The 14,443-nt window shown below is 34.2% G+C and overlaps 3 protein-coding genes across 4 annotated transcripts; 1 reads left to right on the top strand and 2 right to left on the bottom strand.

The window, feature by feature from the left end:
* The first annotated feature begins 1,142 nt into the window (after positions 1–1,142).
* On the top strand, positions 1,143–5,050 carry LOC136410994 (uncharacterized). Its single transcript, XM_066393393.1, has 12 exons — positions 1,143–1,267; positions 1,500–1,646; positions 1,709–1,786; positions 1,855–1,997; positions 2,247–2,586; positions 2,641–2,777; positions 2,972–3,098; positions 3,153–3,327; positions 3,388–3,577; positions 3,630–3,960; positions 4,129–4,311; positions 4,369–5,050. The coding sequence occupies exons 1-12, from the start codon at positions 1,244–1,246 to the stop codon at positions 5,041–5,043; spliced, it is 2,550 nt and encodes an 849-aa protein (XP_066249490.1). The 5' UTR covers positions 1,143–1,243; the 3' UTR covers positions 5,044–5,050.
* Positions 5,051–5,452: 402 nt separating this feature from the next.
* On the bottom strand, positions 5,453–9,362 carry LOC136410918 (mitochondrial potassium channel ATP-binding subunit-like). 2 transcript variants are annotated; one of them, XM_066393283.1, is made up of 13 exons: positions 9,223–9,362; positions 8,803–9,124; positions 8,588–8,746; positions 7,892–8,037; positions 7,614–7,830; positions 7,232–7,416; positions 7,000–7,177; positions 6,818–6,937; positions 6,643–6,746; positions 6,236–6,410; positions 5,999–6,177; positions 5,721–5,868; positions 5,453–5,590 (listed from the first exon to the last, which is right to left on the bottom strand). In XM_066393283.1, exons 1-13 carry the CDS (start codon positions 9,270–9,272, stop codon positions 5,501–5,503), a joined length of 2,073 nt encoding a protein of 690 aa, XP_066249380.1. In that variant the 5' UTR covers positions 9,273–9,362; the 3' UTR covers positions 5,453–5,500. The 2 variants fall into 2 exon arrangements, with proteins under 2 accessions (XP_066249380.1, XP_066249379.1); XM_066393282.1 differs by having other exon boundaries at positions 8,803–9,133; positions 9,223–9,353.
* A 1,445-nt stretch (positions 9,363–10,807) lies between these two features.
* Positions 10,808–13,349, bottom strand: LOC136410907 (trypsin 3A1-like). The gene is made up of 6 exons (XM_066393272.1): positions 13,209–13,349; positions 12,970–13,138; positions 12,780–12,912; positions 12,030–12,140; positions 11,448–11,597; positions 10,808–11,084 (listed from the first exon to the last, which is right to left on the bottom strand). The coding sequence occupies exons 1-6, from the start codon at positions 13,258–13,260 to the stop codon at positions 10,845–10,847; spliced, it is 855 nt and encodes a 284-aa protein (XP_066249369.1). The 5' UTR covers positions 13,261–13,349; the 3' UTR covers positions 10,808–10,844.
* Between the last annotated feature and the right edge of the window lie 1,094 nt (positions 13,350–14,443).

Genomic DNA, 14,443 nt, shown 5'->3' with positions numbered 1-14,443 from the left:
TGGGACCATCCACTATACAAGCTTAATTAAAATTTTTATCGCAGGTTAATATCTCAAAAACTGTTTAACATGATTTAAACAGTTTTTGAGATTTTGAGATATTAACGTGAACGTGATATGCTCGGGAACTCCAAGTTTCATCGGGTAATATCTACAAATAGTGAAAAACGTTCTTAACTGGTGGGTCCCATTTTTCATTAATGAACTTTCCGCTTTCTTTTCATTTCATTGTGCGACATTATTCAAGTATCTTGGCGGCTCTTATCCGTCCAGTTTCAATTCCTATATTTAATGAATCCTGGATCTGCCAGTTAAGATTCTATGGAAAGTATAATCATATGAATCCTTTCTGAGCCGTCTCGTGGGTAGGTCCTATATATCAAAATTTCGATTAAATATCTCGAAAACATTCAAAGGTAAAGCGAAATTGGAAAAAGTAATTGAAATTTTCACATATTTACATTGAAAGCTGTTGAATTTCGTATAAGACGAATTTAGCCAAATCGTAATATTTTATGCGATCATGCTATCTAGTAAAGTAAAATGCTAAAGCCATTAAGAGCGATTCAGAGAACTGTTAGTTTCTTTAATATGCAATTTTCAGATGGAACAGGAAAATCATGGCTCCTCCGTCGCTCGAAGCTGTTGATAAAGAATTAAATTTAAGCAGCTAATCTAGTATCTTGATCAATATAATAATTAAATAGTATCCGGGAGCGGATTGCTGCTACCCTGGATCTAAATTCTCCACTTTAAGGAAAATATCCTTTAAAAAATATTCGGCATCTACTGATTACTATTTTTTTAAATTTATTCCTGATTTTTTTTAATTTTCGTGACTACCTGACGACATCCCCCCAATTTTTCTGAACATGACGTACAAAGTGCAACTTATTAAGTTTTTAAATAAACCACACAGAAACACTACTTGCAACATTGCCATATTTCCGGATGTATAACAATAGAAATTCTAAAATTGTATGTTCTAATTTATCCAATATTAGGTTATGTTTTTAGTTTACAAATTCCGCGGATATTTGAAATTAAAATTATTATTTGTATATTCTTCAATTTCAGTTAGTTATATTTTGGTTCTTACTTTAATTTATTTTTAATGTACTTGTTTTCGTGTTTAAGTGCAATTTTTTACAGTCAAATGCTTTAGAACCAAATTAAAATTAAGTATCTAATCGTGCCCCCTATTTACTAAAAGAGTCACTGAGAAAAAATTCTGCTTTGCAGAATGGAAGAACTGGAATCAAGAATTGTATCCTTTAGCTCCTTTTGGAGGGGCAAAATGCCCAACTCTTATACAGACGTGTAGTCCTAGAAAAAATTACTAATGAATCCAGAGTATCCAGGAAAGTCCTAAGTTCAATAAAGTCCCAAGAGAAGACAATGTTTCGAATTAATTACAATTCTATTCATATTCTTCTTGACACAAACTCGCATATAAAGAAATCAGATTTTGCTAGTTTTCCTCCTTAACAATAAACTAGGAATTATTGAATAATACTGACCCGAATGAGAAATTCATTTCAAACATCAAATCAATTGTAGAAGTGCTAGCAGACTTAGACATAGCCACAATCGAAACCAAAATATTAGTCAGAGTTCTTCCTGCCATTCAGATTCGGCTCAGTAATGTATATTCTTATAGTCCTTCATTGTATTTAGCATCTCTAATTATAAAAAGTGTCAATTTTAGATATATTCTGATAATTATTCATTATTTGAAATCATAGAAGACCAAAGTGTCAATACAACTATAAGTGGAAATCTTGAGGTATGCCTTATTTTGACTGCACTTTTTATCCCATACTATTAAAACAATTTAAAATATGCCCATTTTAGACCAGCTTCCAATTGACCGAAATTACTCAGGAGTTATTACATTTAGTTTATATGCAATGCCCCATAGTCCCTACACAAATACAATCTATTTTAAAATCTTTACCCTTGTACATTAAACTTACAGCTGAGCATTGGGACACCAGGTATGTATGTACCTTATACCTAATACATTAACATACCACAGTCGGTGGATGTTTATGATAATCTGGGGATAGTGTCATTCTAAAATTTTGCCCATTAAATTAAATGATCTTGTCAATTAAGAATTTTTACAATAGAGATTTTCCTTGTTTGAATGTAGTACTTTATTAGAATCTAAAATATGTTACCAAGATCCCCATGTTGTTCATTTCTATGTGGGACACTGTATATGTGAGGATCATTTTTTGCAGCTCAGAGGCATATAAAAGCTCATATATAGAAGAACTTTCAAGAATATGTGAAGTTGTTAAACACCTTTATGCAAGCTTTTTAATTCTTCTTGAGCGATGTATATGTATTGAAGACAATACTGAACAACTAAGCTTACTGGGGCAGACACTGATTGCGGTTTGTGAAATGCCAGCTATTCTGAGCAGCATGGATGCCACTAGCATTATATCCAGTTGGAAATGTTTCATAACTGTATCAGCAAAACACTCCTCCTTACTAGAAAGTTATATAAATGTAAGCTGTTGCATTCAATTATTGAGGGATGATTACTGTAGAGTTATGGAATCGTTGGACGGTCAAGTAAGGCTTCATGCAATTGCAGACAGTTCTTTTAGAGTATTGAAGATTTTGTAGGATCCTCAAACATACTGCAAACAGTTAAAAGTGGCTTTATTTTTGGCCAAAATTGCATGCACAACTTTTACTCAATTGACAGAATTATCGGATATCGTTGCATCGGAATTATTAGTGTTCTATGGGAAAGCGTTGAAGTAAGTCCGATTGCTGATTATCTCAATCAAGTGAAGTTGAAATTTCACTTGACTGAGGGAAGTGAGTAGTCATGGCACAGAACATCCTCATCATAGATTAACCCTAAATATTTAGCCCTCAATTATCTTTGTTTTTGAACTACGGTACTCACAAATCTCAATATACTATAGATACGACTTTGAAAACATTTTAGCTTCTCCCCAGAATATTTCGTTTACACGAATTTACCCAATGAAAACATCGAGCTAGAAAGCAAACTTGTTACGGTATTCGACGAGCTTTTGAGACATTTATTAGTGGCCGAAGGTGAAGTTTTTAAGGTGAATTAGGCTCAAAGGTTAAGGCAATTACATTATAACTTAAAACGTTTGTAGCGTCAACTTCAAAGTTATACTAAAATTTTCAAAACCACGGATTACTTGGAGAAGTACTCAAATGGTTTCCTGATTTTAATTAATAAAATTTTGGCTTTTATCTGTGATATTACCTCAGATTGGTCTGGAATTGTGATCAACTTGGCCGAAAGTACTTTCACGCTTTTGTCTCTCTGTAAGTTAGATACCGTTTAGAACAGCCGTGGTTGTGAATGTACATTTATGTGTATTTTAGGCCATAAAATGTTGTTTTCGGAAAGAAAAAACGCAGGAATATTTCAACATTTGATAATAAATCTTAGTGCTGCCATCCTGATTCACGACACTACCATACAAAGTGTTCACATGTTGCTTAAATATTTATTGCTCCAGAACAATTTTTTTGAATCCATATTAGCTTTAGAGATTTTGTCATTAATTTCAAGGTAGTTGAAGTTGTTCTGTAATCTATTCTCTACATCACAAACTAAATTTAAGCAACATAAGCAGCGAAGAAAACCTGACACTTTTAATAAACCTCCTGTATGCTGTATCGGAACTACATTTGGACGTCTTCACTCATAGACCGGATATCGAATTGTTAAAGTGCCTTCTGCATAGATTATTCCAGCAATTGCCAAATGTCTTCAAAGAGCAGGTGGTAAAGCTGTTTAAGCCGGAGCAGTACGTGGAAGTCTGGAAGTTATTGGGATTTCAATATCTGCCCATGGATTTAGCGCAGTCTGCGCTAGAGCCTATTATTTCATCCATGGCAGATTGTGTCGGTTCTTTGGGACATGATGCTGATGAAGAAGTTGTTATCAATATTGTGAGTATTTTTAAAGAAGTTTTTGAGAAGCCCCAGAGTATTTAGTAGGCCTTAACCCCTTGCCGTACACGACCGGAGTTTGTTGCGCAAAATATAATTTAATTTTGATCATTAGTCAAATTCCAAATCGTGTTAACTATAACTATTCATCGATTCGTCTTTAATAAGGCAGAGAGCTCGGCCCTCATCACCGCAGCCCCTTTAGTACATCCAAGAGGCGACGAAATCCTAACTGCGATGGAAAAATTCTGGTCTTTCGACATGACGAATCACATACTAGAGAACAACCTTGTGAAATATTTTATAACAAGAGTATCCGGTCTATCTGCAATGGAAATACATGCAGACGTTGTAAGTCTTATTCCATAAGGATTATGAAGATTACATGAAAAGAAACTTTATTTTCAGATAATTATGAAGTTAAAAAGTATGATAAACAATAAGGCTTACTGGATTAGTATCCTTAAAATATGTCAAATAATATTGTTCAAGCGACATAAAACCTTAGGAGCAATAGGCTTTAAAGACATGGGATCACTTATCAAGTCTGCCACAAAAACCAGCACTCTACTCAAAGAATTATACCTACAAATGCTGAAAAACTTAAATCATTCGCAACCAGATATCTTAAACCAATTATTAGACAGCTGGGAAGCCTCTTTTGCCCATGAAATATTTGAATATCTTGAAAGTTTTAAGAGAAACCCCTTGAACAGTGTTAAAAATTTCGAATACAATGAAAAACAATTTATTCACAAATGTCTAACTTGGAAAGAAAACGTAATGGATTATCCTCATCCAAAGCGATTCAAATTTGAAAATGTTAAAGAGATCGTTGAGGTGGCTAAGAATGTACCGGATATTAGGGCCAACAAAGAGAACTTAACAAGGAATATTAAAAGCATGCCTGTGACGAATATAAATGAAGAGATTGAGGAAGAAAATGAGACTATGTCACAAGTGATCCAAAGGATAAAAGGTGAAGTAAAATGCCTTATAAAGGCCAGTACCAAAGAGAAGTTAACACCAAAAAATGTATCGGATTTGAGAATTATTATGGGTCAGTTATCTTCTTTAATGTAAATTTACATCTAGTAATAAAATCGTATTTATTTAATATGTTGTTTGTTTCATTGGTTTCAAACAAAGCGGAAGAGGGCGTATCAAGCCCTAATTTTTCCTAGAAAAATGGTTGTTAGTTTCGTTCTTTGTTTATTATGAAAATAAGTATAAATTCACGAGTGTATAATGACAGCGATTAATAATTGAACCATTTTTTACTCCAAAGCTGAAGCTAAAAGGCACTATAAATATTAATTATAAAATCACTATAGGAAACGATCGCCAACAGCTTATTCCGAATCGCTATTTTTCTTTACTAAAAGCCGTATTGTTTATTTTTTTGTTACCCCTTTGAAATATAGGCTAAACCTCAAATAAAGACAGGTTAAAATGCAAAAAACTGTATTTAATCCATCAAAAAGTATAAGAATTCCACATCCCAAAAAGGAAAAAATAAATATTTATATCCGAGGTTGGATTATCCCGCTTCAGGTGGATGCTGTTGTTGCTGATAGGTCAATGCCCAATAATACCCTTTCAGGTTTTGTAGTTGTTCATGAGTTCCCATCTATTAATTTGAATAAATTAGAAAAAATACTGAAAAAGTCAATAAAATGGTATAACAACATGGTCCAGATAATGGAACACATTTCTCTGTGGAACGCGAATTTTTAAAGCATGAAATTCAGTCTTTGTACCTCAATAATTTTTCCTTCATTTAACACCAAAATAATATCGGCATTTCTGACTGTGGACAACCGGTGGGCGATTACTATCACAGTCCGTCCTTTTCTCGCGTTATCCAGGGCTGCTTGCACGATCTTTTCGGACTCTGCATCCAGAGCACTAAAAAAATTTTAATCATGAATAACAAAACATAACAGAAAGGATCCAGAAGAACACGATCATGTGTACTGAATTAATCAGTTTGAGACAGTTGAATCTACCCAGTGATTTCCTGTAAGTCGACACTAACCTGGTCGCTTCATCTAATAATAAGATCCTTGGATCTTTAAGCAATGCTCTCGCTATTGCAATGCGTTGCTTTTGGCCACCAGACAAAGTGGCGCCCCGTTCTCCCACCATTGTTTGATAACCATTGGGAAAGCTACCGATAAAATCATCGGCATTGGCAAGCTGAGCAGCTTTCCTCACCTAAAAAAAAAACATACATATTTTTGAAAAGGAAAATTATGCCATTATTGAAATAAACCTCATCATCTGTAGCCTCGGGTTTGCCATATCGAATGTTTTCCAAAATCGTTGTACCAAATAGAACCGGCTCCTGACTAATAAGACCTAAAGCTCTTCTTCTGAGCCACGAAGGGTCTAAACTGCGAATATCGTGGCCATCAATGGTAACCGCCCCTCTGTCTACGTCGTAGAAGCTGTAAAAATAATTTATAAATACGTCACTCATTTTTGGTGAAAAGTTATTTTAAAGTGGAAAAGTCTATATATTATGACTCCAAATTTGCTTGGGTCACCACTAAGTAGGAAGTAAAGGTTATCTCATTGTTTGCCACACAAATGTTCGGTCAGACAATGTGTAATAACTAAATGGATAAACAATTGCTCTTAACTTTGGAGTAAAAAAAAATTATTCAAGTCCTAACTTACCGCTCTAAAAGTGCAACAATAGTCGATTTTCCATTACCAGATGCTCCCACAATGGCCACAGTCTTTCCCGCTTGCACTGTAAGATTGAAATTATCCAAAATAACCTGCAACAATATATTGTATCCTTAAAAATTCTACTGGAATTTTCAAAAAGAAAAAAAAACGTAAAACCAACCTGCTGCTTTCTAGTGGGATAAGCAAAGGTTACATTTTTGAACTCAATATCTCCCTTTAATAGCTGTTCAGAAATAGTCTTCCCACCTTTCAGCTGGACAGATGGCTCCATATTAATATACTGAAATTTTAATAGATCTATTTGTAAAGTCCAAATAATGCAATAAATATTTATTAAAACACCTCAAAAACCCGGCTGCCCGCAGCGAGCCCTTTGATAACACTACCAAATAGAAGAGACACCTGCGCGAGAGATCTTTGAATCGTTTGTGCCGCCATTAAAAATGACATCACCTCCCCCGCAGATAATTGATTAGTAGAGAGCAAATATCCGCCCATGTACAACGTCATCAATACTGTGCTAAAATTGTAGTTAAAGTCGAAATTTTATTCCTTTATTTAAATCAGCACGAACCCATTTAGGAACATGTTGGTCCCTGCTTGGAATATTCCAATTCCGAAGCCTAAAGTCTCATTTAGAACCATGGCCTTCTCAGCCTCATTTAGAAACATATCGCGTTCCTGATCTTCCATTGCAAAAGCCCTCACAGTGCGGATATTGCTGATGGCCTCATCAGCCACTGCAGTGGTCTTCTCGACCTAAAAGCTAAGTTATTTGTCCCGTTTGACTTAACCAGAGGGTGACATACACACAGTCTCCATTATTAGATCAATGTGATTAATGAACTTTGGATCCGTTAGATATGACCAAGTTTGACAATATCAATTGATTTGAATATTAGTTATTAGGGCCAAAAACATAACACCTACATAGGAGTAGGACACTCACCACCCACCTGGGCTTGCGCCCTTCGAGACGTAACCCGTAGAATCGATCCAAATAAGGTTCCAACCCCGATCACTGAAGGAATGCAGAGCAGGGAAATAAAGGTCATATAAGGGGAGATTAATAATAAGGAAACTGAGCACCCGATGATCTGGGCAGCGGCTCGAAGCCCTCCGGATATGGTTTGTTTGAAACTACTCTTGAAATCTTGTATATCTGCCGTAAGTCTATTGAAAACGAAATAATAGATTTTATGTTTAGGGTTTGTGTCTAAAATTTGTATAGTACCTAGTGACAATTTCGCCAGTTCTTTGGGCGTCGAAAAATGCGATGTCTTGTTGCAAAATTGAGGCAAAGAGGTCAGATTTCATGCGATATGCGATTTTCTCTCCTAAATTTGACAGAGTCGAAATGTAGAAGAAAGTGAAGAAACTCTAGAAATCATTTGACCAATAAGCATACTTCAACAAAGCTGAATCAATAATTAGAGTGAATTAGGTACTAATAAATTAATCATTAGGTATTACTAACTTTCAACTTACACATAATTTTTTCTGTAAATTTTATATAAAATTTTGGATCTTTGCAGAATTTTTTCTGTCCTGAAGGAGATAATATAATTATCAAAAGGTTGGTACTTTAAAATTTCATTTCTACCAGCCAGAAACAAATAACCAAGATTTCTTTAATCTATAATCATAGTACTTTCTAGGAGAAAAAGTGCTGGTGAAATAGTGTATTTGTAGCCAGTTGTAATGATTGTCAATAAAATGGTATAACAATAGACTGTATACAAATAAGTTCTATGTAATTTCCTGATTCGTCTAAATAGCTATTTCCATATTTAGTCATTTATGCTAATCATTCTATGAGCTTCTAACAAAAGTTTTTAAATTTGCAACCAAGACTGATTAACACTACAAGTCAATTTGGGAAGTATGCCAAAATTTAACCCCTTCTGAGTAGAAACAATTGGTACTGTACCTGAGCAATATACATAGCAATTAACTTAAATGCTGGTTTCTGTATTTCAGAGATAAACAATTTACTGTCATGTTCGCTACTAAATCTCGCCAATACATTAATTACCCCACCCATAACTTGTGGAATTTCAATGTTTAGGAGAGCAACTGCTAAAGCACCCTAAAAACATTTTAGTTTCTTAGTGCCACAGATTCTTGTACCAACTTGTGATTTACCAATATTGCAGTTACAAAACTCCAAATATGTGGCTTCAAATACAACCAAAACAACTTGTAATCAAACTTTATGTTTGTCCCATCATTAGTTTGATATCCAGCCAACCTTGAATGCCGAGCTTCACAGTATGATCTGTTATTTGTAGTGTTTAAGTACAATTTTATAATTCCACAGCCAGTTACAAATAATCCTAGTTTTGGTAGGATTTTATAATTTTCTTTAGTGTTCATCCGAGGTTTGCTACAGACATTGGAGAACTGTTTCCTTGTAACATCCTTGCAACTATTGATCCAAAAATTAATAGGGTTTCTGGAGAAGTTTCTAAAAAAACTGCAAACTCTTAACTCTTATGTAATGCAGATGTAGGTATATAGGAGAATATTGAAAAAAATGCAGGGGTTTTAAATGTTAAATTATACCCTAAAAATCGATGGGTTGACCGTAAATCTAGAACACATTTCCACAGCATCTTAACTTTTGTGAATTTTACGTTGACTGCGAATTAGCATCGCAAATTAACGCTATAATTAACCAAATTAAATAATACTAAATTACAAAATCTTTATTATTTATTTTGAAGTAAAGAAAAATCGTTTTGAAAATGACAGGTTATGGCATGACATGGAGGAAAAACATTTTAACATGCAAAGATAGGAAGTAAGACATTTGGCAACGTCGAGGTTTGGAAGTTTGGGTTCAATCAATCTTAGGTTTAATTTAAGACTTAGTCTTATGCGTCTGAAATTCCATATCTGAAAAATCTTATTCTTTGAAAAACAATGATTTTAAAATCACCACAGTTCAATTGGGAGCGGCGTATTTTCAGAACAGCTATCTAGCGAAGAAACATACATTTTCAGTGTAGAATAATGAGATGCTTTACTATCTCTTAAGCCGTTAGAGTTAAAAGGTCGGTTAAGGCCAGTTCCTTTTTCCAATTGGTGGCCTGTCGATAACCATAAAATAAACTTTTGGACTATAAAAGACCCATAGATATTATATCGTTCATAAAAATTCATGGCTGTTTAAATTTGCGTGTCAATTTGCAAGTTTCTCAACTTTTTTCTTTGTCTGCATTGGATTGATTTCCATGGAAAAAGGCGCCTAGTGTTGTCCACGACTAGTTCGGCACCGAGCCAAATTGGCGGCCAAAATATAAAAAACGCTCTTTTTATTCGAGTCACGGATTTTTAACTCTCAAGCCCTTTTACCAACTCATTGATACTTAAAACTGCCCCTGACTATTATTCGCTAATTTATTAAGATATCAATTACTTTATAATCAAATGGTCAACAACAGACAAAACCGAGCACAAAACGAAGCTACTTAAATACCATCAAAATGCAGTAGTAAAATTTTTTCAAATCATGATTCCTAATATCCTCCAACCTCATTTTTGCTATCTGAACGTGCCTGCAAGCAATAACTACTCTAAATAACACGAAACTCTGTAGATAAAACCTTGAAAATTTTAGGTCAATGTTAATCCAGTTTTATTTACTTTCAATCCCAAGCATTTTTTATCTGGACCTCGACGGCAGAAGTTCTCCAGTCCAACCTCGACGGTCGGGATTCCCCGGTCGGACCTCTATGACCGGAAGTGAGTCAATATTAATCCAATTGTACTTGCTTTGATTTGACCCAAGTACTCTTAACTTGATTGGTCTGTTTAATCTGGTAGCTCTCCTTCTCGTATTTTTTCACAAACGCACGCAAGTCGAGGAATTTTAAAATATCAATTTTTTTGTGTAATAAAATAATAGAACCAAGATCTGATCATTGATCACATCAGATGACAATTGATCAGGTATCTACCCGTATTTTGACAATTCTTCTAGTGCTATTTTTCTTTCTAACTCCTGCTAAAAGAAACGGGATATCGCGTATTATCAATTAGCTGAAAAACTAGAAATTTATTAAAATGGCCCGACTGAACCTCTCACGCAGACCGAGAAATAGCTATCATCAGTGACTATGAGGAATGATTATTAATTACCGAAAATTTGATTTATTTTTTATAAAATTTATTGCGAGATCGAATTATAATTTATTGTAATTAATTATGTGTAAAACAATTAATATCACAGAAATCAAATATAAATTGTTTATATTATAAGTACTTGCAGATGCTAAGGTGTAGTTGGAGTTTTGGGCCACCCATGAAGCTAATTCTGCCACGTTGGTGTAAACTCCTGGGTACGACTTCCTGGCACAACCCAGTCCGAAACTTACTATTCCTATAAGTTTACCATTTTGTACCAACGGGCCTCCACTATCACCCTATAATAACAAAACATAAAACGATCAAATGAAGTAAGTAGAAAAATTAAGACGAAAATTAGAAAGTAATTGTCTCGAAAATTTTGCGTAAATAATCAAATTAACGTGAAAAAAACGAAAATCTGAATTCTTCCAATAGAGACGTTTTCACACATTTCATTTCTTTTAAAATATAAAGAACTTAATAATAAATAAATAAACAATCAAATAATTTTCAAAATGCATAATTGCTTTTCTAAAGTTTCCCAAAATCCAGACTAGCCAAAACCGCTCTTTTGACTGGTGTAATAGTCGAGAACCCATCACCCCAACCATCAAATTGAGACACATTGTTTACAAGTGTAAAACAAAATTAGTATGTACCTGACATGAATCTTTTCCTCCCTCAGGAAAACCCGCACAAAGCATATTCTTTGTTATTACAATAAGGTCTTTATAGTAGATCTGACATGTAGAGGGGATGACTAAAGGTACAGCAACTTTTCTCAATAATGGTGAAATGGTTCCATTTTCCTGGAACAAAGCTTATCAATCAATACAACCGGTTTACTAATTTTAAAAGCATCAAATAAATAGTCATTATTTCGAAAATTATGAAATTTATGCATGGTGTTTGATTGGTCGATTTTCGACATATGAATTAAGTTATTCGTATATCGAATTCGATTATTGTCATTATACGTTGTTGACAGAGAAGTAAAACAATTGATTTCCAGAGCGCCATCCGATTTTAAGTAACTTAAAACAGCACATGTCTCTTTTGCATCTCTTACAATTTATGAGAAGGGTTGACCATCACAAGAGGTGACCCTGTAAATAATCTTTACGAGACTCAACGCGACCATCAACATGAGAACACGCTGATTATGATTACTATATTAGGTAAGAGGAGGTAATGGCATAAGCAAAATATTATACTGGACACATTTATAACAAAATACGTACGTTTTCAAATCCCCAACCGCTAACAGTAGCCAAGCTTCCCCATTGATATCTATATGTCTCGGACAGTCTGATTAAGGCTACTGTCGGAGACAATTGTAAATGTGACTCGAGCTAGAAAAATAATAACTTAACTTGCAATATTTATAGGGAGTACACACGCAATAATTAAGTTTATTCAGTCCCTACTTCGTCAACAGACAACAAAAATAGGTAGGCCACATTTGCTTATGAAGGTAATGCAGGCCTATGGAAAGACAACAATATTAATTGTCATCCCAATCAAACGGTTACAGTTTCAGAAAAAAATGTTACGGAATTCTCCGCAAGCTTATTGTTCAGATATAAACTAATAGAAACATTACACATGAATTTTAAAATTGTAATTCTCTAAAGTGGCTCAACCAACTTTTCTAAGTGCGGAAACAGGTGTAGCAGACGCGCGTACAAACACGCTGTATTTATATTGTGTTCCTACCCACCACTGCGCACGCATGAGCGCGCGCATGCAATAAAGAAGACTGACGACCCAGTTCTAGTTGCTCAGTCAACGTCGACAAACCTAGGATTACTTCTTTCATTACCTCTTTATCTTTGATAATGCCCACTGTAGATGCGGATGAAACATTAGTGAAAAGATAATAATACACCTTTAAAAATTTGATTGTTAATCATTTTATTTAATTGGGAATTATAGAAAATTATTCAGGCGGCTTACACATTTGGCCATCACTACGATGAAACGTGACTTACCATTAATAATGAAATATCAAAGTCCAATTTGTCTTTATCGTATTTTTCATGCACCAGAACCGATTGAATTCCAACAGATAAGCCCTTGGTTAAATTGCTTCCATAGTTCACAGTATGAACAGGTGATAAATTACTAAATTATTGGTTATATTAGTCATAAAAAAGATTTTATAAGGAACGCATTATTTACCTGGTACCGAAGCAATGAGCAGCGCTTATTACTGTATTGGTGGTAATGAGAGCACCACCACAAAAGTGCATATTATTAAGCTGAATTGAAACTTGATAAGGTCGATTTCTTATGTCTTCGATGTCTCCACCTACGATTTTAGTATCGACCAGTACACTTGAATTATAACCTGCAATTTTTTTAAATTTTGAGCCTCAGAATGCGAAGTCAGAGTAAATATTGCATTAAGTTAATTTTACCTGAGCATCCATTAAGTGCTATCATTGAAAAGTAGAAAACTATAACGAACATTTTGGCACAAGCTATAATAAAACTGAAACAAATTCACAAAGAGGAGGAGTTGACCTAAATTTTCAATGGGAAAAAGTTTAACACTGTAAACGATGTAATTTGATTTGATTGTGATTACTGATAAAGTGTCAACTAATCGCATCATTATTTACATGAGATAAATGTAGACATAACACAAAAGGTAAATGATATAAAAGTTTTAGAAAAAAAATGTCATCTTCACGTGAACAAATTTACATGTATTGTTCTTTTGAAATTTAGTTATACAGAAATCTAACTTCTACAGAAATGGTACAATAAATGAGTGATTTCAGTGAATAACATATCTTAATATTTATATTTTTCCATTATCTGCATTAGGAAAAAAACCAAAAGGAAATGCAGTTTTCATTTGAAGTTTCGGATTTAGAAAGTGCACCCTACATATTAAAGTCAATCGATATACAAAGTAACGACAATGGTACAAAAATTACAGTAACAACAGACAACAATAACAAAAATTTTCATCTAGAAATCAATGAGCAGCATAATCTCTATTGTTTCGTCAGATCTTGACGGCCGGGATTCCCCGGAGGGACCTGGAGGACCGGAGCTCTTGCTAACATTCTTTGGCGTGTTGTTCCTCATTTTTTTGTGTAATTTCTTTCAGATTATTTAAATAAAGAGGGAAAGATTGAATTAGATAATTACCAGGTAGTTATTTTAAGTTCACCGTCAATAACCTGTGTGTGGACGTGCGCCCATGTCTATATCTCCTGTAGATCCACCTTGAACCAGTTGAATGGGCTGTGCCTCCATATTTCTTTGTAATATGTAATTGTTTGTTTTGGGAATTTATTAGATATTGTGGAAATTGATTTTCCAAAATTTATTTGGTTATTTTAATTTGCGATAGTGAGTATTAATTATGAAAGTATTTCATGTCGTTTTTATTTGTTTTTTTTTGGTTATTTTTTAAAGTTGATATTCAATTTTCTTGATAGTCCAGAAAAAATGCTGTAAGATGCATATTTTTTTTGTTTATAAAATTCTCACGGTAAAGCAGAAAAACCAAGTAACCCGCCGACGAAAAAACATCCTTTGCCTCATAGCGCCTTATTTTAAATCATTTTCTCCAGTTAATCGACTATGCAACGCCACGTGAAAACTGCTCTCATGTGTAAAAAATAAACATTACGATGCA

Source organism: Euwallacea similis, chromosome 9, assembly GCF_039881205.1.
Source record: "Euwallacea similis isolate ESF13 chromosome 9, ESF131.1, whole genome shotgun sequence".
Taxonomy (NCBI): Eukaryota; Metazoa; Arthropoda; class Insecta; order Coleoptera; family Curculionidae; genus Euwallacea; species Euwallacea similis.
Note: the sequence above shows the minus strand (reverse complement) of the source record. Positions and strands in the feature narration are given on the sequence as shown.